This window comes from Maniola hyperantus, chromosome 25 (assembly GCF_902806685.2).
Source record: "Maniola hyperantus chromosome 25, iAphHyp1.2, whole genome shotgun sequence".
Taxonomy (NCBI): Eukaryota; Metazoa; Arthropoda; class Insecta; order Lepidoptera; family Nymphalidae; genus Maniola; species Maniola hyperantus.
In genome coordinates this window covers 480,527-502,945 of record NC_048560.1, presented here as the reverse complement: position 1 = coordinate 502,945, position 22,419 = coordinate 480,527, and the positions used below count along the sequence as shown (strand labels likewise).

Here is a 22,419-nt window from a genome sequence, read left to right as displayed (position 1 = left end):
ATATTATTCTTGATAATTAAAAACTCAAGCATGAATAATGTAGTTAAATGATTAAATAAAAAAAAAAACTTAAAGCTAGCCTTATCTAATTACTATATAAATCATGACCGCGTGGAATGGTGCCAAGAATACTGGCTGCATTTCCGCGCTGGACAGCTAGGCTGATCCGCTGCGCAAAAAATGAGCCAGCCCTTCTGTCACCAGTTGAGGCTATTAATCGCGGTGAAATGTCTCGTAAAAAATTTTTAGCACTAAGACTCCATGGCCCCAGGGTCTCCACGGCAAACGGCACAAAAATGTAACTCTCTATAAGAGAGGCATACTTGCGCCGCTTGCCGTTTTCAGCTGTTTCTGCTGCGGCTCCCGGTCTTGATGCTGTCTTCCTGATATGACACGGGGCCAATGTGTCAACGCAAGTTGCGTCCCACATTAGCGCCCGTCCCCGTTCCCAGGGAACCAGCGTCAATCCATCAGGTCTCTTGCCTAATAAATAAAAATATCTTTAATTTTTTTGTTATTAAAATAAATGTACTTAAAAAAGAATTAAGAAAAGCCTTGTTCTGAGAAGAAAAGCAACACTTGCCAATAAACGTCATTTCACGTTAGGGATGAGCGATATTGTTAAAATATCGATATTGATCGAGCTTATATCGATATTCTAATATTAGGGACCACAAAATATCGATATTTTGCAAGATTTTTTATACTTTGAATGTATATTAAATACTTATAAGAGACTATGATCAACTGTTACTTAGGTAAGTGTTATGTACTTAATGCTAAACAAAACAATAAGAAAAAAATAAAAACATTTTTTACTAGCTGATGCCCATGACTTTGTCCACGTGAATTTAAGCTTTTAAAATCCCGAGGGAACTTTTTGATTTTATGGGATAAAAGGTAGCCGATAGGTCCTTAATTATACCCATAAAAAAATCAAGTCGATCCATTGCTCCGTTGCCATGTGATTGACGAACAAACCAATAAACTAACAAACAAACCCTGCCAGACACCCTTAAAGTTTAAAGGTGTCTGGCAGAGGGTTGCCATGACACCAAGTGTCTGGCAATGCATGAGGTGATTTCTAATACTATTCCGAAGTAAATATAAAAAAAATATAGGTACATACTTAAACATATTTTTTTACACCTTTATTACCTGTTAATATTATCTCCCAAAGCCACCATGGTCCAAGCAAACTTCCAAACAAACGTTCCTCCCGGCCGGTGTTGAGGATAATACGCAGAGAAACTTTCAGCTTTTATAAAATAACGAAGGTCTGGCACGCGCTGGCTCTCTCTCTATATCTATCACTGGTATTACGATATCTTGTCAAAAATATCGATATTTAAAAGTCGTCACTATCGATGTTTCGCCAATATCGATACATATCGCGCATCTCGTAATGTAACGTTCTCTTGAAAAACGTCAACAACATCCATATTGCTCATTTTTCATTATGATTTTTAAAAAGTATAATTATTGATTTTCGCCACAAAGGCGTTGAAGACGAATAGATTAATATAATAATGAAGAGCTTTAGATTTTAATTGTTATAAATAACGGCCATAGTATCTTATGTTGTGAATTTGGTGATAGAATTTTAATATTATAGAATAAGGTGAGTTTTATGATCAAATGACGTGTATATTATTTTCAATATCGCTATAATAAAGAACCTTCGAATCATTAGCCATCTTTTTATATGATTCCGTGCAACATATAATATGTTAATTATCGTCTTGTAGCTGTTTAACCTTCATCATTTTATGTGAATAGTTGTAATATTTTTATAACCATAGTAAGCCCATGTGCATATAAATACATACTATTTATAGTGTTCTTTTTTTATAATCTTATCCTGTTGCATTGCCTGTTTTCTTGTATCTTTATTACTTATCTCTATTTCTTTGATCAATCTAAGTAGTTACTTACAGTGATGTATCTTGTAAAATATTCAAAGAATTTCTGTTATTATACCTAAATATATTGGGTCCTGAAGCACCACAGTTTAATTATTACTTTATTGAGAAAGAGGAAAATAGTTTTATGATACAAGGAGAATTTTTATTTTATAAAAGTTCTTGTACTTACCTACTATTCTTGTACTATGAAATACTGAATAGTTGTATGTAGGCCTAGTAAAAACTAAAAAATAAACTTTGGATTTTTTAAATATCTGATTCACAGCTTCAGACTTTTGTTCTTTTTAATAAAGTTTTTGCTTCGTTCTTTGCTGTATTATGTACTTTAGATATGTTATTTTTATGAATTACATTGTGTTTTAAATTTATTCTTACTGATGGGTAATGAATCTATATATATAAAAGGGAAAGCTGGCTGCCTAAGTTACGGGTGAAAAAATTATTAATTTACCGCAGTCCCCGTTAAAGGAGAAAAGAGAATGGGAACAACAGGATAGATTTTCAATAATTATATTCAAATCCCGATGTCCCCGTTAATGGAGATACGGAAAACGGGGACAATAGGACTACATGAAAAAAGCGGTATAAAAGTATAAACATATTTTTTTTTCAGGTTAGTTTGAATATTAAATATAAAATTTATATAGGTATGTACATGAATTAAATAATAAAACAGACATGGAGGTTAAAGAAGAGAAACCTGATATAAAAAAAGAAAAAGTAAACGACGACAAGAGAAAAGATCCAGCATCCTTCCTGCCAGATGAACCAATGTCATATGAAATTAAAGTTAAGAAGAAGAAGAAAAAGAAAAAGAAAGATTTAATGGAAGATCCATTCAAGGATATAGAACAGAAAGTTTCATTACCAACTCAGACATTCTACGATCCAATGATGGATACGGATGAACCTTCCGTTCTTGATCCAGAAGTGAATATCAAGGTTGAGAATATTGAGGTTGAATTGGATTTCAATGATGTAAGTAATTATTGCTGGACTTTATTAGAGTTCCTTGACTTTTGTAGTGAAAGATGTAACTAAATGTGATACATCCATACTTCCATATCCATCATCATGACATCATGATCAACCCATCGCCGGCTCACTACAGAGCACGGGTCTCCTCTCAGTGAGAAGGGTTTTGGCCATAGTCTACCACGCTGCCCATGTGCGGATTGGGAGACTTCACACACCTTCGAGAACATTATGGAGAACTCTCAGGCATGCAGGTTTCCTCACGATGTTTTCCTTCACTGTTAAAGCAAGTGATATTTAATTACTTAAAATGCACATGACTCCAGAAAGTTAGAGGTGCATGCCGGGGATTGAACCCCCGACCTCCTATTAGAAGGCAGACATCCTAACCGCAAGGCTATAACAGCTTTGATATCCATACTAATACATATTATAAATGCGTAAGTGTGGTATGGCATCAAACTGGTTTGATTCCACCCTTATCTGCATACATACTGCACTAAAATTAAGCTGGTTACACAATAAATATAAATTTAAATTAGTAAGCACTAGTCGTGGAAAATCAAGAATTTCCAGGACGAAAAGTAGTGGATTTAGATTTTAAAAATCTAAATCCACTACTTTTCGTCCTAGAAAATTATGATAGGCGAAACCGCGGGCATCAGCTAGTTCGAAATATAACGAAAAGTTGGAAACTTTAAGAGCTTTTTGATGAATTACAATTGTTTTTTAGAATAAGAATGTATATTTTTTGTTTCAGTTCGCAAATCACAATGGCTTAATGCTAGAAGGCCCTCAAAGTGAGGAGAGTCAAGAACCGGCTGTGAAAATCGAAGAACAGAACCATGAAGCAGTTCTTTTAACTTTTGAAAGTATACTTAAAGAGAAAACCCTCCTAGGTTACAGTCCGGACGAAAATGTCTTAGGATATACAGCACCTGCACCAAATTTTGTGTGCAAAGTCTGCCATCTAGTCTTTCAAAGCCCGAAAACTTTAAGAATGCATCAAAAAAGAAAGCATAAAGTGTACAGAAAGTCTTTTAAACACATGTGTGACTATTGTGGTATGGCATACGAACAAAAAAATAGTTTAGTTGCTCACATAAAGAGAAAACATGGACCTAATGCAGTACCTGACGATGCTGAGGAAAGAACTTGCGATGTATGTGCTCTAGTCTTCAAAGGATTGCCAAGATTGCGTATGCACATGAGACGGAAGCACGGGTCGTTTGAAGAATCCTTTAAACATGTTTGTGATGAATGTGGACTAACGTACGACAAACACAGAAGTTTAATAGTCCATATGCAAAGAAAACATTCAAACGTACCCAAACCAGTTTTAGATACTTGGTATAACTGTCCGTTTTGCCCCAAAGTGTTCACTAAAAGAGAGACTTATGCTAGGCATGTGCAAAGAAAGCATCGGATAATTGATGAAGAAAATGATAAACAAAACAGTGAAACAGCTGAAATGAAGGATTTATTGGATTGTAAGAACGAGGAAACTGGAGAAGTTATGTGCAAAGAATGCCCTCTTGTTTTTTCGTCATTAAACTTCTTAAAATTACACATGAGAAGGAAACACAATGCGTTAAAAGATGATTTCAGATTGAAATGTGTGATATGTAATCTCTCCTACGATAAAGTCGAGAGTTTGAAACGACATGTTAGAAGGAAACATGATAAAGAAACGTATTGTGACATTTGCGAAAAGCATTTTGAAAATAGAGAGATGTATGTGGCACACACACATAAGAAAATGATTCAAGAATGTCATATTTGTGGTTTAGTTTTCGCATCCCGAGGGGGACTGTGTAAACATTTGCGGTGTACCCACAAAATTGATACACCAAAAACTGTTTTTTGTGATATGTGCCCCGAAAGTTTTCACGATAAACGCCAGTTAAAACCTCACTACATGAAAGTCCATTTAAAAGTGTCGTACACCTGTCGATATTGTAAAAAAATATTTAGAGCGAAGGAGAGTTATAGACGTCATGTTTTGTTAAAACATCCGAATTACAATGAAGGTCAAAGCCAACAGAAATGCGATCAGTGTACGGAAACGTTCTCAGATGAATTTGAATTATGTAAACATATCAATGTAGCGCACAAAGCACCTAACGATAAGATAGGTGCTATGACTTTAATAGAAGTTAAAAAGGAAGAAACGGACATACCAGCTACCTTCCAATGCAATAAATGTCCCGACAATTATGACACTTGGGAACAACTAAAGCTGCATTATGAGCAAAACCATCGAAAGAAATCTAACACCCAGTGTCAAGTATGTGGAGAAATGGTGCTGGAACAAGAACTCCAGAAACATATAAAATTAAAGCATACAGATACAACAGTACAGTGTAGATTTTGTGAATTTGAAACGTCAAACCGTGCAAGTATGACTCAACATATGCTAAGGCATAAAAATGCAACGACTCTACACTGTGAATTTGCTGGTTGTAGATATAAAACTTATTACGAACCTGCCATGGAGAAGCATAAGAGAAAACATGCAGATATAGGGGTCAAACTGCAGTGTTCGAAATGCCCATTCCAGAGTATGAATAAATATATTCTAAGATATCACGAAGAAGCCCATTTGACTGGCAAAAAGAGATACATGTGTGATCAATGTGACTATGCAACAATTCTACCAGCCAATTTAGTCCAGCATAAATACAAGCACTCTACAGAAAAGAGGTTTAAATGTGAAGTCTGTCCGTTTGCTACGAAGTACAACACATCATTACGGTTTCACGTTAAGAAGAAACATTGTGATCTCCCTACATTCAAATTATTATCTAATTAATTTTATTACTATTGTTAATTTATAAGTTTTTGGTGTTATGTCTTTATAAATTAGATTCATTAAAAAAAAATGGAAATAATTAATATACCTAGTATTTTTATTTGAATATCTGTTCATAAAACCGCTTGAAAACGTTAATAGATTTCCAGGATACAGGTGCGTGCCCGGGATCGAACCCTCGCACTCCAATTAGGAGGCGAACGACCTGCCAGTAACCACTAGGCTATCAGTTAATCAGTTATCACAGATAATAATCGTTTAAGGGAGAACCTAGAAATCTAGAATCAATTATTTATGTACCTGTCAAAAGCACCGATCATAAAAGGTCAACTATTTCTATGGTCAAAAGTGTAAAGATCCTTCCTGTTAGCTTCTCTCTCTCATTCGATATTGGATTCTGAATGAGTACGAAAGAGAAATAAATAAAGTTTGAATAGGTTTGTAAAATGTCAAGTCGTCAGTGTAACCATGTTTGGGGATTTCGCCCTATTTTAAGGCGAAACGACTAAGAGCTAGATAGTAAGACTACTGATAGGGACTGTCCTTAAGTAAACGGGGATAGGCTTTTTATTTCCTAAAATCAGAGAGTTATCATGGGATTTTTAAAAAACTGAATCCATACAGATGTAGTTATAAAATAAACACGCGAGCGAAGCGAGTGCGAATTTATTAGTTCATACATTTACAAAAATCTATACTATTAATATTATAAAATAGATTATAAGTTTTATAGATGTATCTGTGTGTGTGTCTGTATTTTTACTTATCTGTTGCCTATAATTACATATTGGAATCATTCAAATTCGTCCGCAAACAACCGCAAAACTTTACTGAATTGGAAGACGTGCCACGTTGTTATAAACCATAGATAATTCAATGTTATGAACTCCGTCCTTCACGTAAATATAATATGCTTGTACCGAGCTCCAACCTAAAGATACACAGTATTGGTCCCATCTCGATGTGTGTAAAAATCTAGACTAAAATTCCTGACCACATTAAAACAATCGAGAGTAATTAGCATTCATTGATTCATTGAAAACATTGTTAATCGAAAAAGCCTATTATAAAATAAACGACTAGGCTACCTCGCCGTCTCCTTGCTAAAATTGCTGTGCCCCAACGGGGTTCTAATATTTTATATTGTCATTATAGTGTAGGTATAAATCCCGCAAATTGCTATTGCGCTGGAACCATGTCTCATTAACATCTAAATGACGTAATTTTGATGTCAGCCGAAATAAAAATATACCATCAGCTCGAAACTTCAGTATAGTGCTGACGTCATTAGCAATTTGCGGGACTTATAATAAGAATTTCAATTAATTACCTATGTAATTAATATTGGAATGCATTAATTAAATAAATAGGTAATTAAAATTATAAGTAGTTAGTCATGAAATTATATCAAAAACGTGAAAATATGAGGGTATTTTTATTTAAATAGACTGATTTCCTACATTCCTACAGTAAATAGGGTAAAACTAAAATCATAAGTGGCAACACTGAGTCGATTGCTCATCCAAAGAAAAGAAACGTCGCGAATTCGTAGTTCCGCTTGTGGCCTTTTATTTCTGGTCGGTGCTTGTGGCTTTGTTTTAAACCTCGTTAAAATGATTTCAATAATTGCCTATTCAAAGTTAACTTAATTAGTTTTTATCTCACAGATGTGATATAAAGGTGTTCTTTTGTAGACTAAACCCAGTGAGAAAAATGACTTTGTTGGGGCTTCCCGTACTCGTCATAGAAAATATATTCTCGTATTTATCTTTCGATGAAATTGCAAAGAACAGACTGGTAAGTTCGATTTTTATTTATAGACGTGACAATATTCTTAAACTGCGCTGTGTAACTACCTCTTTAAATTGAATAACCTGGAAAATATTACATAGTATCCATGATCTAATAGGAGCCTAGTAAAAATAGTAAATAAAGTAACACATAACGACATGGAATCTTATATCTCTATAATCTTAGCTATACTATAGTAAATAAGACCTTATAGTAACCTTAGTATGTGTTAGCTTTAATTCAAAAACTAGGAAATGCTGATATGCTAAATAATTGTTTAAGTGACGAAATTTAATATTAAACATTCTTCCTACCTACCTATGTTTAATAATGTTTAGGTTGTGTTTAATATAGTTTATATTCGTGTCACATACAAACTCCTGGACTAATTAAGATAAAACTAACAAGTTAGAAGATAGAAGCTTTAAAAACTGCTCTAATTTTGATCAAAATTGGCTCACTAAATTCGAAATACACAGAGGCAAAACTGAGGGACCAAGCTAGTTGTTTATAAAATAACATTATAGAGATTAAAGAATATTTTGTTAATTATTGTGTTAATAGTTTTTATGTTACAATGAAATCCTTTCTCTTTGAATCCATGATTACCTGGTAGGTTCTGGTAAAGTCTATGTAACACTACATTTGTTTGTATATTGTTTGGAAACTGGTTGCAGGCTTGAAATAATTTATGTTACATAGACTTAATATCTATCATGAAGTACACAGATTTATTTCATAAGTTTATTAAATTTTTTGAAATTGGTCCAGTAGTTTTTGAGTTTATTCGTTACACACATATAAAAATACAAATATTTCCTCTTTATAATATTAGTGTAGATGTAACAAAATTCTTGAAAACTTAAGTATGTCAGACCTTAATTATACATAACTAGGTGATGCCCGTGACTTCGTCCACGTCAGTTTCGATTTTTGAAAATCCTGTGGGAACTCTTTGATTTTCCGGGATGCAAGCTATCTCTGTACCAAATCAGACCTAGTGGCAAGTGATGATGCAGCCTAAGATGCCTAGGTAATTAATGATAATGAAATAACTTTTTGTCTGTATTTCAGGTGTCAAAAGAGTTTAATGACATTTGCAAGAGAATATTGAACAGAGGGTTCCTTATGATCGAGAGACGTCATGCCCTAGCACTCAAGAGTGTTAAGGCCCAGCTACCTCGGAGGGAGTCTGAACGCAGGTATTTTCATTCTCTTTTCTGCAGGTCCTAGATTTTTAATTTACTTAATAAACACAACACAACATACGGCCATGAAATATAAACTTTGCTACCACATGCTTTCATTTCCTGCCTATGCCACTTTTATTAATCTGTAAGTATACAAGGTGTAACCAAGACGCTGGCAAAAATGAAGACAGGTGATAGTACTGATGATTACTGATATGATATCACCAAACAATCGCAAAAAAAACCTATATTTTGTAAAACTTCACGATATATTGCAAATACAACACCTGACTGACGCTAGAGGTCAACGAACGTTGCGTAAGTAGGCTACTCGGAGTCAGTACCGCGTTGTACACGGGGTAATGACCCGAGTCGAGTCGAGATCGGGGTGGGGACCCACGCCCACACAGGTCCCGCGCTGACTCGATGCGGGTGAGCGTGGGTGACGTGCGAGTCTGCGGGGCGTCCCCCCGCCTCATACCCCGGTTGCCATCTCGACCTGTCGCGTACTCTAGTTATTTACTATAGTATTTTCTTGCAGATACCATCCACTATCTCGACACTGTGATATCCTTACATCCATAGAGACGCGTATATCTATGCTCAATATGACGTACACTAAGTTCATAGACAATGGATTATGCTGCTTCATACCAGGACGGGTACGTATCCATGTCAATACATACAGTGTGACGTCACCCTTGATCTTTGCAGCTGGCTTTATAGTCATAGCACCAGCTAGGTGATTCGCTATCTCAGTGTCTAATACTAAATGATAGCCACCGAGGTTGGTTGGTTCTACATTGCTGCTTTACTGGGTGATATTAAAATATTTTTTCGTAGAAAACGGATCAAAAAACGAGCTCGGTGACTATCATTCAGTGTTAGACACTGAATCACCCCGCAGGTCGGGTTCCTCTGGTCACGTAGACCCGAGAAATATACGAACGAACGGCGCGGCGCCTCCCTTCGACGGTTCTTGCGTAAGGGACCCCTGCGCCCCGGGAAAATGCCAAGAGCAAGTACCGAAAAGGCGCCCTCTTGCGATTCGGCCCATATAACCGAGAGGTTGGTGAGGCTATGGGAGGTGGAGACCTGTGCTCAATAGTGAACCGGTGATGGTTTGAACATGATGATTTTGAAAATTCCCAGGTAATCGATGAGATAAGACGCGTGCTAATCATCGTGGAGTCATCCAAAACGCCGCCGCGCGCTCACGAAGTGTTGCAAGAACTGCGCGACATCTCCAGTATGGCCATCGAGCATTTCGATGATAAGATATCGCCCGCCTTCCGCAAGCGTCTGCAAGAGGGCGCCGTGCAGCCCTGCCCGCGTACCACGCAAGGTAAGAACAGGCAAGAATTGGCAAGAGAGAGGAATTAGACTTTCTCAGTGTGACACTGAAAAGAGGCAAGAAAGTGACAAGGTAAAAAACAAGGTATCATAATTCATATGTATTTGCGTGTTAATCATCGTGGAGTCATCCAAAACACGCCTTCCGCAAGCGTCCGCAAGAGGGCGTCTCGCAGCCCGCCCGCCCGCCCGCGAACAACGCAAGTTAAGAACAGGTTATAGTAGGCAAGAAAAAGGAATGAGGCTGTATCAGTGTTAGAACATGTCAGGTAAGCATAAGTACGACAAAGCCTCAATAGCTCAACCGGTATAGGAGTGGACTGAAAACCGAAAGGTCGACGGTTCAAACCCCGCCCGTTGCACTATTGTCGTACCTACTCCTAGCACAAGCTTGACGCTTAATTGGAGAGGAAAGGGGAATATTAGTCATTAAAAAAAAATGGCTAATCTTTCTATTAAAAAAAAAAAAAAAAAAAAAACCAAAGAATTCCCGTTTAACCGATTTGTATGAAACTTGATACAGAGGAGCTTGCATTCTGGAAATTGATATAGGCAACTTTTATGTTGAAAAATCAAATAGTTCCCACGGGATTTATAAAAACCTAAATCCACACGGACGAAGTCGCGGGCATCATTTAGTAACTCAATGACGCTGATTCTGTTGTTTGTCGCTAAACTAAATTTAGAGTATCTGCATCCTCTTCTTTTTATTATTGCTAAAAAAGGACGGAACATGAATTATTTTACATTTAAAGACTCAAAATTTTAGTGCACGCTACAAATTTAAACAGTAGGCTCGCGACTGGCAGCTAAAGTCACGAGGTTTGAAATCTCTAAATTAAATTTAAAACTGTCAAACTGTGTCTGTCCTTTTCATATTGTACTAGCTTATGCTTGCAACTTCGTCCGTGTGGACTACACATATTTCAAACACTTATTTCACCCTCTTAGGGGTTTAATAAAGTCCTTTTTTAGCGGATGCCTAAGTCATAATAGCTATCTGCATGCCAAATTTCAGCCCGATCCGTCCAGTAGTTTGAGCTGTGCATTGATAGATCAGTCAGTCAGTCATTCAGTCAGGCAGTCAGTCAGTCAGTCACTTTTTCCTTTTATATATTTAGAAGAAGAGGATGCGAATACTCTAAAATTTAGTTGTGATCAGAATCAGTACCAATAAATCAGTAAAATGTGTTTTTCCCAGCGGTACTAGCGCCCATAGCGGCCCGGCAAGAGATGCTGCATCTGCGTCGGAGGTCCATCTTAAACGCGAAACTGTCATTGTATCTCGCCGCTCAGTACAAGAAATACCACAAACGGGTAAGAGTTCTAACATTTTTCACCATCAAGTAAGTGCGGTACCCTGCTGGAAATATTGTAATACCTTTGGAAAGAGATAGCGGTTTCGTAGAGCGTTGTCTCTGTCGTTGCGACCGACAAAAAGGTCACATAGGTATGAGTGACAGAGACGACGCTCTACGAAGCCAAAATCCCTTTCTAAAGGTCGATGTACTTTTATTTTTTATTTTTATTTATTCGGATCAACAAACAGTAGCACGCAGTGCTTGGATAAAAAACAGTAGTAATATAACATAGTAATAATATACGTGCTACCCAGAACATGTACAATAATTTTTAGCCGTCTACTGTACATATATACATCGTTCCTGTTTTCCTTTTGAGATACGGAACCCTAAAAACAAGATCTGTTGAGAAAAGTTGATGTTTGTTTTTATTTATTACAATACCTTTTATTTCCAAAGACCCGAACTATTTTGATTTGCAGATGATGGACTACAAGAAGATCGCGTGGAAACAACACAAAGCTATCCGAGACATGACCAAACGACAGAGACAGCAAGACAACTCTATAGGTAATGTTCTAGTGTATAGTTTGTCTGTCCGGTGGGAGGCTTTGGCCGTGGTTAGTTACCATCCCACCGGCAAAGGCGTGCCGCCAAGCGATATAGTGTTCCGGTACGATGCCGTGTAGAAACCAATGGGGTATGGGTTTAATAAAAACTGCCATACCCATTCCAGATTAGCCCGCTACCATCTTAGACGGCATCATCACTTACCACCGGGTGAGATTGCAGTCAAGGGCTTACTTAACTAAAAAAAAATCGGGAAGTTTAATCGTGGACACACACTGTAACTTGTATCTGAATTAAACAAAAATAAAAAAAGTTTCGTCCACTCCGTCTGCCTGTCTGTTAGCGATGGTGATTCATTCCAATAACAATTGAATTATTCAATTTACATATTATGAACAATCGAAAAACAATCGATTGTTCGATTGTAACTTAGCGCGTGGGTCTAGGACGAATGAATCGAAAATAGAATGCAATAATTGCGCAATTAATTTAGATTTTTGATTTATTCGTCTCAGATCATGCGCTCTGCATTCGTAGACTTAACAATCTAATATATCAAACTTTTGAACAATCGACTGTCAATTTTCATTTGTTTTTTTTTTGTGAAGGCACACACAGTCAAGTGAAATCAAAATCAAATTTTATATATATCATGTACGACAACTAGTGTATTTTAAGCTGTCTCTTTTTTTTTTCGTTATAGGCGCACGCTTGACCACGATCTCACCTGATGGAAAGTGATGATATGGCCTAAGATGGGACGCGTTTGCCTAGAAGGTGCCTATTCACTCTTGTTTTAAAGATACCCGGATTATAATTGACAGGAAACACTGATCTAGGAGTATTCCAGACTAGAGACAAGATAGCCATGCGTATAAGAAATGATGACGCAAAGCGTTTCTATTCTTATCGTTTCTATTTACTATTGGCTTCAGTGCATTGTTGCAACAAGATAAGCACAAATTCAGCCAATCACAACAATTGAGATTGTAATAATGATTGATGGAGGTTTTACGAAATCGCCCTACAGATTCTGTCGCTCGAAATCGATTGTTCAATTCGACTCATTCGATTGTTTTTTTGCAACAATCGCCCATCGCTAGTAATAGAAACTGTTAGAGGTGTAAAGTTGAATTTAGCACAGTCATAGAAATTATTGCTGCAATGCTTTGTTGTATAGAAGCAGGCGTTACTTTGCGGAAGTCCATGATATACAATGAACCAAAAGCTTAATTTGCTATAATCCGCTAAAACAGGTCGAATCTACAGGTCAGGTCGAGATCAGGGACTACGGCACCCTACCTGTTTCTACCTATTTGTAAATTTGGCTGAATAAAAGGTTTTTATTATTATTATTATTAATCTGTATGGTGCAACATGCAGGAGATGTAGACCTTACAATGCACTCATTGTAAGGTCTACATCTCCTGAGGGTGCTCCGGTGTCGGGGCGAAACGTGCGTCGATTGTGTTTGGGATTTGTGTGGTGCTGCGTGGTGGTGGTGCGTATTGCTTGCCTGGTGGCTGCTTCTTCCTGCATGTTTAGCAGTGGGAGGGCGGGCGGTGCATTTCGCATGCTGCATGTTGCACCATACAGATTCGACCTGTTTCAGCGGATTACAGCAAATTAAGCTTTTGGTTAATTGTATTGCAATGCTTTGTAATAATTCTAAAATTGTAGATTGATACTAAGTTGATATTTTTTTTCGCAGCGGATCTCAAGAAGCGTATAGAGGAGTGCGATATAAAGTACAGTGAACTCACTCACACCAACCAGGCGGCCGGAGGGAAAGCTATCGCGGGTGAGCCATTGGTCCATCTGTATTATACTAGCTTATTACACAAAAGAGATTGCCCATTTTCTTAGGAGCTTTGGGCCCCCCCTAATATAATTGTTATGTCGCCATGGTTTTAATTTTATTTTGTAGACAAATAATTAACTCTTTATATTCTGCAAACGATTTCTATTTATTCACCCTAGTTATAAAGAAATCTTATTTTTTATATTGCTGATATTGCGGTTATATTTAATTAATACTTCTTCAAAATAAATGCATGTTTACGATTCTAACTGTAATTGTGGATATTTTCAATAATAGAGTGAAAAAAGTCGTTATAAAACATAATCGTAAAAAAATAACACATTTAAAAAAAAAAAATTAAGTTTTGACACGACGCCACAAAAGAGGGCCCGTTCACGGGCGATCTCCTTTCACCCCCTTATGGGTTGAATTTTCAAAAATCCTTTTTTAGCGGATGCCTAAGTCATAATAGCTATCTGCATGCCAAATGTCAGCCCGATCCGTTCAGTAGTTTTAGCTGTGCGTTGATAGATCAGTCAGTCAGTCAGTCACCTTTTCCTTTTATATATTTAGATTGCGATTGTTAAGCAACATTGATCTAAGTTGATAACTGGAATGAGGTCGCGTGCACCAGCTAGTATTTAATAATCCATACTACTATTAGAAATGCGAAAGTGTGTCTGTCTGTCTGTCTGCCTGTGCTAGCTTTTCACGGCCCAACAGTTTAACGGATTCTAATGAAATTTTGTACAGAGTTAGCTTACATCCCGGGAAGGTCATAGGCTACTTTTTATCTCGGAAAATCAGATTTCCCACGGGATTTTTAAAAACCTAAATCCACGCTTACGAAGTCGCGGGCATCAGCTAGTATCATCACATTTTCCATTGTCCTCTCAACGTTTTCATCCCAATTTTCAGCCACAGCAGCCAGTGACGCCGCGTCAGGATCTCAACCGCTCCGCCATTTCGGCAGCCAGATCAAGCTGGACCTCTCCGTGCTGCCCATTGGTACATCCAAGAGGAATCAGGCTAAAGGTTTGTTATACTACGTACAGTACGCGGCAGAAAATATTGTACATCGACCTTTGCAATGAGACTAGCTTATGTTCGTGTGGACTACACAAATTTCAAACCCCTATTTCACCCCCTAATTTTCAAAAATCCTTTCTTAGCGGATGCCTACGCCTTAATAGCTATCTGCATGCCAAATTTCAGCCCGATCCGTCCAGTAGTTTGAGCTGTGCGTTGATAGACCAGTCAGTCAGTCAGTCAGTCATCTTTTCCTTTTATATATTTAGACTAGCTGATCCCCGCGACTTCGTACGCGTGGAATTAGATTTTTTAAAAATCCCGTGGGAACTCTTTGATTTTCCGAGATAAAAAGTAGCCTATGTCACTCTCCAGGTCTTTATCTATACCCATGCAAAAAATCACGTCAATCCGTTGCACCGTTGCGACCTGATTGAAGGACAAACCAACAAACCAACAAACAAACACACTTTCGCATTTATATAAGGGTACGGATTTCGGCTTTGTAGAGCGTTGTCTCTGTCTTTCATACCTACTTGACGTTTTCTCGGTCTCGACGACGGGACAAAGCTCATCGAAAGCGGTATCTCTTTAAGGTCGATGTACAATATTTCCTGCCGGGTAGTGTAATAACTTAAGTCTTAACTTTCCTAAAGTCCTCCTTTTTAGAGTTCCTTACCTCAAAAAGGAACCCTTATAAGATCACTTTGTTGTCTGTCTGTCAAGAAAACCTATAGGGCATTTCCCGTTGACCTAGAATCATGAAATTTGGTAGGTAGGTAGGTTTTATAGCACAAGTAAAGGAATAAATCCGAAAACTCTGAATTTGTGATTACATCCCAAAAAATTTAAATTAAATTAAATAAATGAAAAATTAAAAAATCAAATTAATTAAAGTAACATAACTATACCAAGTGGGGTAGCATATGAAAGGGCTTTACCTGCACATTCTAAACCACGCGGTCGTATTGAGGTCATCATCATCATGATCAACCCATCGCCGGCTCACTACAGAGTACGGGTCTCCTCTCAGAGTAAAAAGGTTTTGGCCATAGTCTACCACGCTGGCCATGTGCGGATTGGTAGACTTCACACACCTTTGAGAACATTATGGAGAACTCTCAGGCATGCAGGTTTCCTCACGATGTTTTCCTTCACCGATAAAGCAAGTGATAATTATAACACACATAAATCCGAAAAGTTAGAGGTACGTGCCCGGGATCGAACCCCCGACCTCCGATTAGAAGGCGGACGTCCTAACCAATAGGCTATCACAGCTTATTGAGGTACGGAACCCTAATTAGTGAAAGTTTTGGTAATATTAAAAATAATTGTATTCCAGCTCTACCGAACATAAAGCCACGGAAACCTCTAATAAAGCTGCCCAGCTTATCCGAGGATCTGGACCCCAAGTCGGACCAGAACCCGGGTCCTTCCACATCGACCCAGAGCTCCAAAACCAAAAACCAGTCCACAATGGCCAAAATCCGGGGGATCACCAACGAGATACGCCATCTATCGAATTTGTCCAAAAGCTTCGAAGGGAAACTCAAGCGTATGTCGAATACTGAACATGAAGAAATCGAAGCTAAGAAGCGGAAAACAGACTAAATAAAAATACTATTTCAGTGATTTTATTGATTGCATGTACAGTACGCGGAAAGTAATGTACATCGGCCTTGAGAATGACATTTCAGTTTTGTAGAGCGTTGTCTCTGTCACTCATACCTATATGATGTTTTGTCGGTCTCAATGACAGATCTCCGTCTAAAGGTCGATGTACATTACTTTCGGCCGCGTACTGTACAGCACTACCACTTGTAAGTTACGCCAATGTACCTGCGCAGAAATTTTATTTTTGAATGGCGCGAAAATATCTCAGCCAATCATAGCGCGCGTCCGTCTGCTATTGGTTGTTGCCTACGCGCCATGTCTTGTAGGCGCTAATAATGAGCGAGATAGCACTAGTCTGCTGTTCTTGTGTTTAGAATCCTAACGTCAAGCAATAAGGTCTGTATTTCATTGTACATTCAGCTTTAGTCGGCGAATTTATAAAAGTGATAAGTCCAAATTGCTAATGCGCGTGGCCGCCATTTTAGTGATCTCAGCACTAGAATGAAGTTTCGAGCTGATGGTATATTTTTATTTCGGCTGACATCAAAATGACGTCATTTCGATGTTAAAGAGACATGGTTCCAGCACAATAGCAATTTGCGGCACATATTATAGTACTGTAACGGCACAGACTACATAGATACTGGCGCAGTGTTTTATAGTCCGTACGAAATGACTTCTCATGCACCATTTTAAATCTATGTATGAATTGTCAAGTCAATAGTGCGGTTCATTTTTAAAATAAGAACTAAAATCATCTCAGATTAAGAATCAAGGTAGATTTGGCATTAAAATAATAATACCTTGTTAGAGCAAGCTAGGTGTATAGAAAAGCTCTGAAGAGTGATAGAGACATAAACACAGTTTTTTGTCTTTGTCATAGTTTAGCTTTTTTTTGTTGGGCACGTTGTAGTTTGTGCCCAACAAACCGCTGTGATAGTAATTTATTGCGAATATTACGAGTTTTTATTTAGTTTTCTGTTTTAAATTTAGTATTGAAGGTGTGTAGAAGCCATTTATGTTGCATTGCTGTGTAAAAGTTGTAGCGAACGCAAATAATGAAACAACCTTTCTTACGTAAGTATTAACAAAACAACAAAATAAATTTTGTTGTTTTGTCCCTTTCGGGTATACGCGTTTGACAAGTCTCCTTATTCTTAGTCTGAGAAAATCATACTTTTGACATGAAAATTGACACAAAGTTATAACGGCGCGTCATTTTGTACACATAATATAGAAATCGTTGATTTATTTTATTTTATTCAGATACAAGTTAGCCCATGACTGCAATCTCACCTGATGGTAAGTGATGATGTGGCCTAAGATGGGACGCGTTTACCTAGAAGATGCCTATTCACTCTTGTTTTAAAGATACCCGGGTTGTAATTGGTAGGAAACACATATCGTGGAAGAGTATTCCAGCGGGCTAACCTGGAAGGGGTATGGCAGTTTTTATTAAACCCATACCCCATTGGTTTCTACACGGCATCGTACCGGAACGCTAAATCGCTTGGCGGCACGCCTTTGCCGGTGGGATGGTAACTAACCACGGCCAAAGCCTCCCACCAGACCAGACCAGAAATTTAGAAATTATAAAATTCCAAACCCCTGCCAGGAATCGAACCCGGGACCTCCCACTAATAAGACCACAGCGCTCACGACTGCGCCATGGAGGTCGTCAAAATGATGGTGATGTAACCGAAGAAACCCCCTAAAATTAATTTCACGGTTAAGATAAATTATAATTCTGGTAAGGCAAATTATAAAAAGTAAAGATAAGCATTGTTTTATTATACTTTAGTTATCTTTTAATGCGGCACTGATTTATATAGTAATTCTGTGTCAATGGTTTGCGGTATCTATCTATACCATATCCGCGGGATGAATTTAACATAGCGCTCTCTCTGTTTGCCTCTGTCATTTGTATGGGTACGTAAGAGAGAGAGCGCTATACTAACTAATCCGCGGAATAAACTTAGTAAAGCGCTCTCTCTGTTTGCCTTTATCATTTGTATGGGTACGTAACAGAGAGAGCGCTATACTAACTAATCCGCGGAATAAACTTAGTAAAGCGCTCTCTCTGTTTGCCTTTATCATTTGTATGGGTACGTAACAGAGAGAGCGCTATACTAACTAATCCGCGGAATAAACTTAGTAAAGCGCTCTCTCTGTTTGCCTTTATCATTTGTATGGGTACGTAAGAGAGAGAGCGCTATACTAACTAATCCGCGGAATAAACTTAGTAAAGCGCTCTCTCTGTCTGCCTTTATCATTTGTATGGGTACGTAACAGAGAGAGCGCTATACTAACTAATCCGCGGAATAAACTTAGTAAAGCGCTCTCTCTGTTTGCCTTTATCATTTGTATGGGTACGTAACAGAGAGAGCGCTATACTAACTAATCCGCGGAATAAACTTAGTAAAGCGCTCTCTCTGTTTGCCTTTATCATTTGTATGGGTACGTAACAGAGAGAGCGCTATACTAACTAATCCGCGGAATAAACTTAGTAAAGCGCTCTCTCTTTTTTCGTATGGAATTAGGTAGAGAGAGCGCTATATTAACTTCGTTCCGCGGATACGGTATAGCTATTCCAAGCCCATGGTGAAAAAGAACATTAAGGTGGAAGCCACGGAAATTAGTCAAAATAATGAGTTTGAAGTGAGCTCAAAAATTAGTCATTATTTTGACTAATTTCTTAAACTGGACACTTTTAAGTAAAGATTTTTATATAAGCCTGTGAAGATGATATTGCTAGGGGCGAAATTTGAATGCCATAAGTCTTCTTTGTCGCGTTAGTTTACAAATTGTGAAAAACCAAATAAATTTGAATTTCGCGGGCAGACCCGTGTCTTGGGTAGATGGACATTTTGCTAAACCGCTCGCTTTTTGTATTTTTATTATTTTATGTGAACATTTTTTTTTTTTTATTTAAACATAAAAAAATGTGTTCAAACGTAATATTTTAACTATCCGTAAGTTATAAGTGTACTTCTTGAGTGAAACGGTTCGTAAGGTAGTGTGTGTGTTGACAGGGACGTTGAATTCCTTGGCTTTTGGGTTATTTTACACCAAATCTGAAAATGTGCAAACAAGATAAGTATTCATCATCATGATCAACCCATCGCCGGCCCACTACAGAGCACGGCGGGGTGATTACGTATCTCGCGACAGGCGTAAATCTCGCGATCATTGCTGTCAAACGTCACACGTAACAGCGACTAGAGAGAGACAGCAATAGCCACAAAGCAAAATAAGAAGAAGAAGAGAGACAACAAATGAACTGTCGCATTGCTACTGCTGTCGCGTTGCTGTCGCTACTGCAACGTTTGCTACTGCTATGGCTAAAACCTATTCACTTTGAGAGGACACCCGTGCTCTGTAGTTAGCCGGCGATGGGTTCATCATGATGATGATATCATTTTAAACGTCCAAAGTACCGATAGCATATAATACTTGGGCGCGATTTCCACTTAGAAGATTTCTTTCTTATAGTTAATATTAAACTGATTTTTATACATAGTTTTGTTATCAGATATTTTCACTTAAGTAAAAAAACTTAAGTACCTATTTAAGTAAGGTTTTTAGATTTTAAATTAATAAAAGGTTAGACAGATTGTTATAAAAGATTTCGATTAGCTCTTTGTTTTATTTTAACCGAATTAAAAATAAAAGTATTAAAGGAATACTCTTGTGTAGAAATAAAATTTTAAAATTATAAATATCGTTGTTTTATTTATAGTACGTTCATCGTAACTTGACGCGTTATATATTTTGGCAGTTGGCGTCATTGCTTTGTTTGCTTTATTCATAGGCTTTATTCCTTAGATGTTAGGGGTTATTGTTGTGTGATTTGCAATGGTGCCAACATATTCTCACGCGTCAAGTTACGATGAACGAACAATAAACGTACAGTGCGACAATACTATCTTGGCGCGTGGCGAAAATCGGAACTAACGTTGCCGTCAAGTGTCCACTTTGTTCTTGTTTGAATAGTCTCAAACCTTTGCATACGAAGTTAATTTCTTAGAAAATTTCTTTGAACCTTTGTTCTTCAACAGCGCCCCCCTGTCAATGTCATTCAAGTGCCAAGAGAGCCTTATGCTTGTCACACTGAAATTCTTTTCTTATGACAGATATTTCCTTGCGCAAAAAAATAACATTTTGTCTGTCATGGCAAGATATTTTTTGTGCCAATTTTCATCAAGGTTAGTTAAATCGTTTAGTCTTGAAAGGTTACAGACAGACGCACTTTCACATAAATGTTACTGTCAGGCTGTTCAGTGACCTTTCACATGGAGCACGGGTCACGGGTTCGATTCTCGGAAATTAAATTCTCCGGTACCTACCTACTATAGGTAGAATATAATATAATTTATATATTCGTATAGCTGAAGCCTGCGACTTCATCCGCGTGGATTTAGGTTTTCAAAAATCCCATGGGAGCTATTATTTTCCGCGATAGAAAGTAGCCCATTTCACTTAATTTTTAACTAGTATCTATGCAAAAATCACGTCAATCTGTTGCGGTATGATTGAAGGACAAACGAACAAACACTTTCGCATTTATAATATGGGTAGTTATAGCTGTCGATACTGAGGCTAATTCTATTGTACACAATTTCAAAAATAAACTAAAATGACGGGTCTAAATATATTGCTATCCTTTTCATAACGCTCCTTGTGGAAAAAGATAGCACTAGATTTAGATTGAGTAGGTACCTACCTACAAACTGAATTAGCCATTGTTTTAAAATACCACCTTTAAATTTCATATATATTTCATTCATAAATTTTCAATTTAGGTACATATTATTCATATTTTGCATTATAAATGAATATAATAATTAATACTTAATAAGTTATTTATGGCAAGATAAAAGTATTTTCGAGCGTTTTATATGTAAGTACAAAAGTTACTTTCACACCTTATTTGCATATATTTTGATATAATATTTGTAGCCTTTGAACTATCGAATCCAGGCTGTTGTACTTTGTAAAATCGGTCAAGTGCGAGTGCGACTCGCACACGAATGGTTCCGTAATCCGTACCATCGTACAAGAAATAACACATTTTTATGACGGCTTTTATGAAACTTTTGTTATTTGTTGTTACAGCGGCAACAGAAATACGCACTCTGTGAAAATTTTCACTATAAACCTATTAGGGTTCACGAGACGCAGCCCGCTGACAGACAGACGGACGGACAGACAGCGGAGTCTTAGGGTGAGATCTATAAAGCGCAATCTGACTTAACTTAGACTTAAGACAGAGTTAAACGAGACAGAGCTACATCTCTCACATAAATCTGTCACGTTTTAACTCAATCTTAAGTCCGAGCAAAGTCAAGAAGCCTTCGGGTACGGGGAACCTTAAAAACTAACAATAACTTCATTTAAACTTAGGTAGATACTCGAGTAATTATTTACGTAACATGCAAGTACGTACTCCAAAATGTAATGTCATGTCAAATTGTTACATTAGTTAGGTACATTACGCTGGCTTTCTACAGTTTCACTTATGACACCTGGCGGGAAGGCGTGATATATATTTTGGTTACATTTTTGTTTAAGCCATTTTATATTTAAAGCTGTGTGGCGTGACATGCTAATTAGTAAAATCTCTAATTAGTAAAAAACAAAGTCGTAAGTTTGTCTGTGTTTTTTTATTTATTTCTTAGTTTCTTAGTAGACCGGGAGATAGTGATCGAAAATTTTTAGTAATTTTTACGGTTCCGTACCGAAATGGTAAAAGCGGAACCCTAATGGTGCGAATTAACGTCCGTCCATCTGTCTGTCACAGTCGATTATTTTGAACTATTAGAGCTATCGATATGGGAATAGTTAGAATAATCTGGCCCAACATCATTGAAATAAAGTGCTTATTGCTGGTGCAACTTTGCCTGTATGATAATATTTTATTCAACAAGATTACGTTTATAAATAATAATGTAATATGTAAGTAAATAAATATATAAATTTAATTTCATTAATCCTACCTATTTTATTAATATTTTATTTTAATACTACTTTTTTACAATAAATATAAATATTTTTTGTG

General features: G+C 37.3%; 2 protein-coding genes across 2 annotated transcripts; both read left to right on the top strand.

Moving 5' to 3' along the window:
- Window positions 1-1,414: 1,414 nt before the first annotated feature.
- LOC117993945 (zinc finger protein 26-like) lies at window positions 1,415-5,797 on the top strand. The gene is made up of 3 exons (XM_069507321.1): window positions 1,415-1,621; window positions 2,539-2,903; window positions 3,661-5,797. The coding sequence occupies exons 2-3, from the start codon at window positions 2,604-2,606 to the stop codon at window positions 5,710-5,712; spliced, it is 2,352 nt and encodes a 783-aa protein (XP_069363422.1). The 5' UTR covers window positions 1,415-1,621; window positions 2,539-2,603; the 3' UTR covers window positions 5,713-5,797.
- Window positions 5,798-7,257: 1,460 nt separating this feature from the next.
- On the top strand, window positions 7,258-17,718 carry pall (F-box protein pallbearer). The gene is made up of 9 exons (XM_034981688.2): window positions 7,258-7,509; window positions 8,578-8,705; window positions 9,235-9,355; window positions 9,846-10,038; window positions 11,248-11,363; window positions 11,830-11,917; window positions 13,629-13,718; window positions 14,637-14,753; window positions 16,090-17,718. Exons 1-9 carry the CDS (start codon window positions 7,426-7,428, stop codon window positions 16,356-16,358), a joined length of 1,206 nt encoding a protein of 401 aa, XP_034837579.1. The 5' UTR covers window positions 7,258-7,425; the 3' UTR covers window positions 16,359-17,718.
- The last annotated feature ends 4,701 nt before the right edge of the window (window positions 17,719-22,419 follow it).

Bases quoted from the DNA above. Each gene is read 5' to 3' on its own strand.
- LOC117993945 (XM_069507321.1), top strand. From the start codon at position 2,604: ATGGAGGTTAAAGAAGAGAAACCTGATATAAAAAAAGAAAAAGTAAAC. The intron at 2,904-3,660 runs GTAAGTAATTAT...TTTTTGTTTCAG, and splicing joins TTGAATTGGATTTCAATGAT to TTCGCAAATCACAATGGCTT.
- pall (XM_034981688.2), top strand. From the start codon at position 7,426: ATGACTTTGTTGGGGCTTCCCGTACTCGTCATAGAAAATATATTCTCG. The intron at 8,706-9,234 runs GTATTTTCATTC...ATTTTCTTGCAG, and splicing joins CGGAGGGAGTCTGAACGCAG to ATACCATCCACTATCTCGAC. The intron at 9,356-9,845 runs GTACGTATCCAT...GAAAATTCCCAG, and splicing joins GCTGCTTCATACCAGGACGG to GTAATCGATGAGATAAGACG.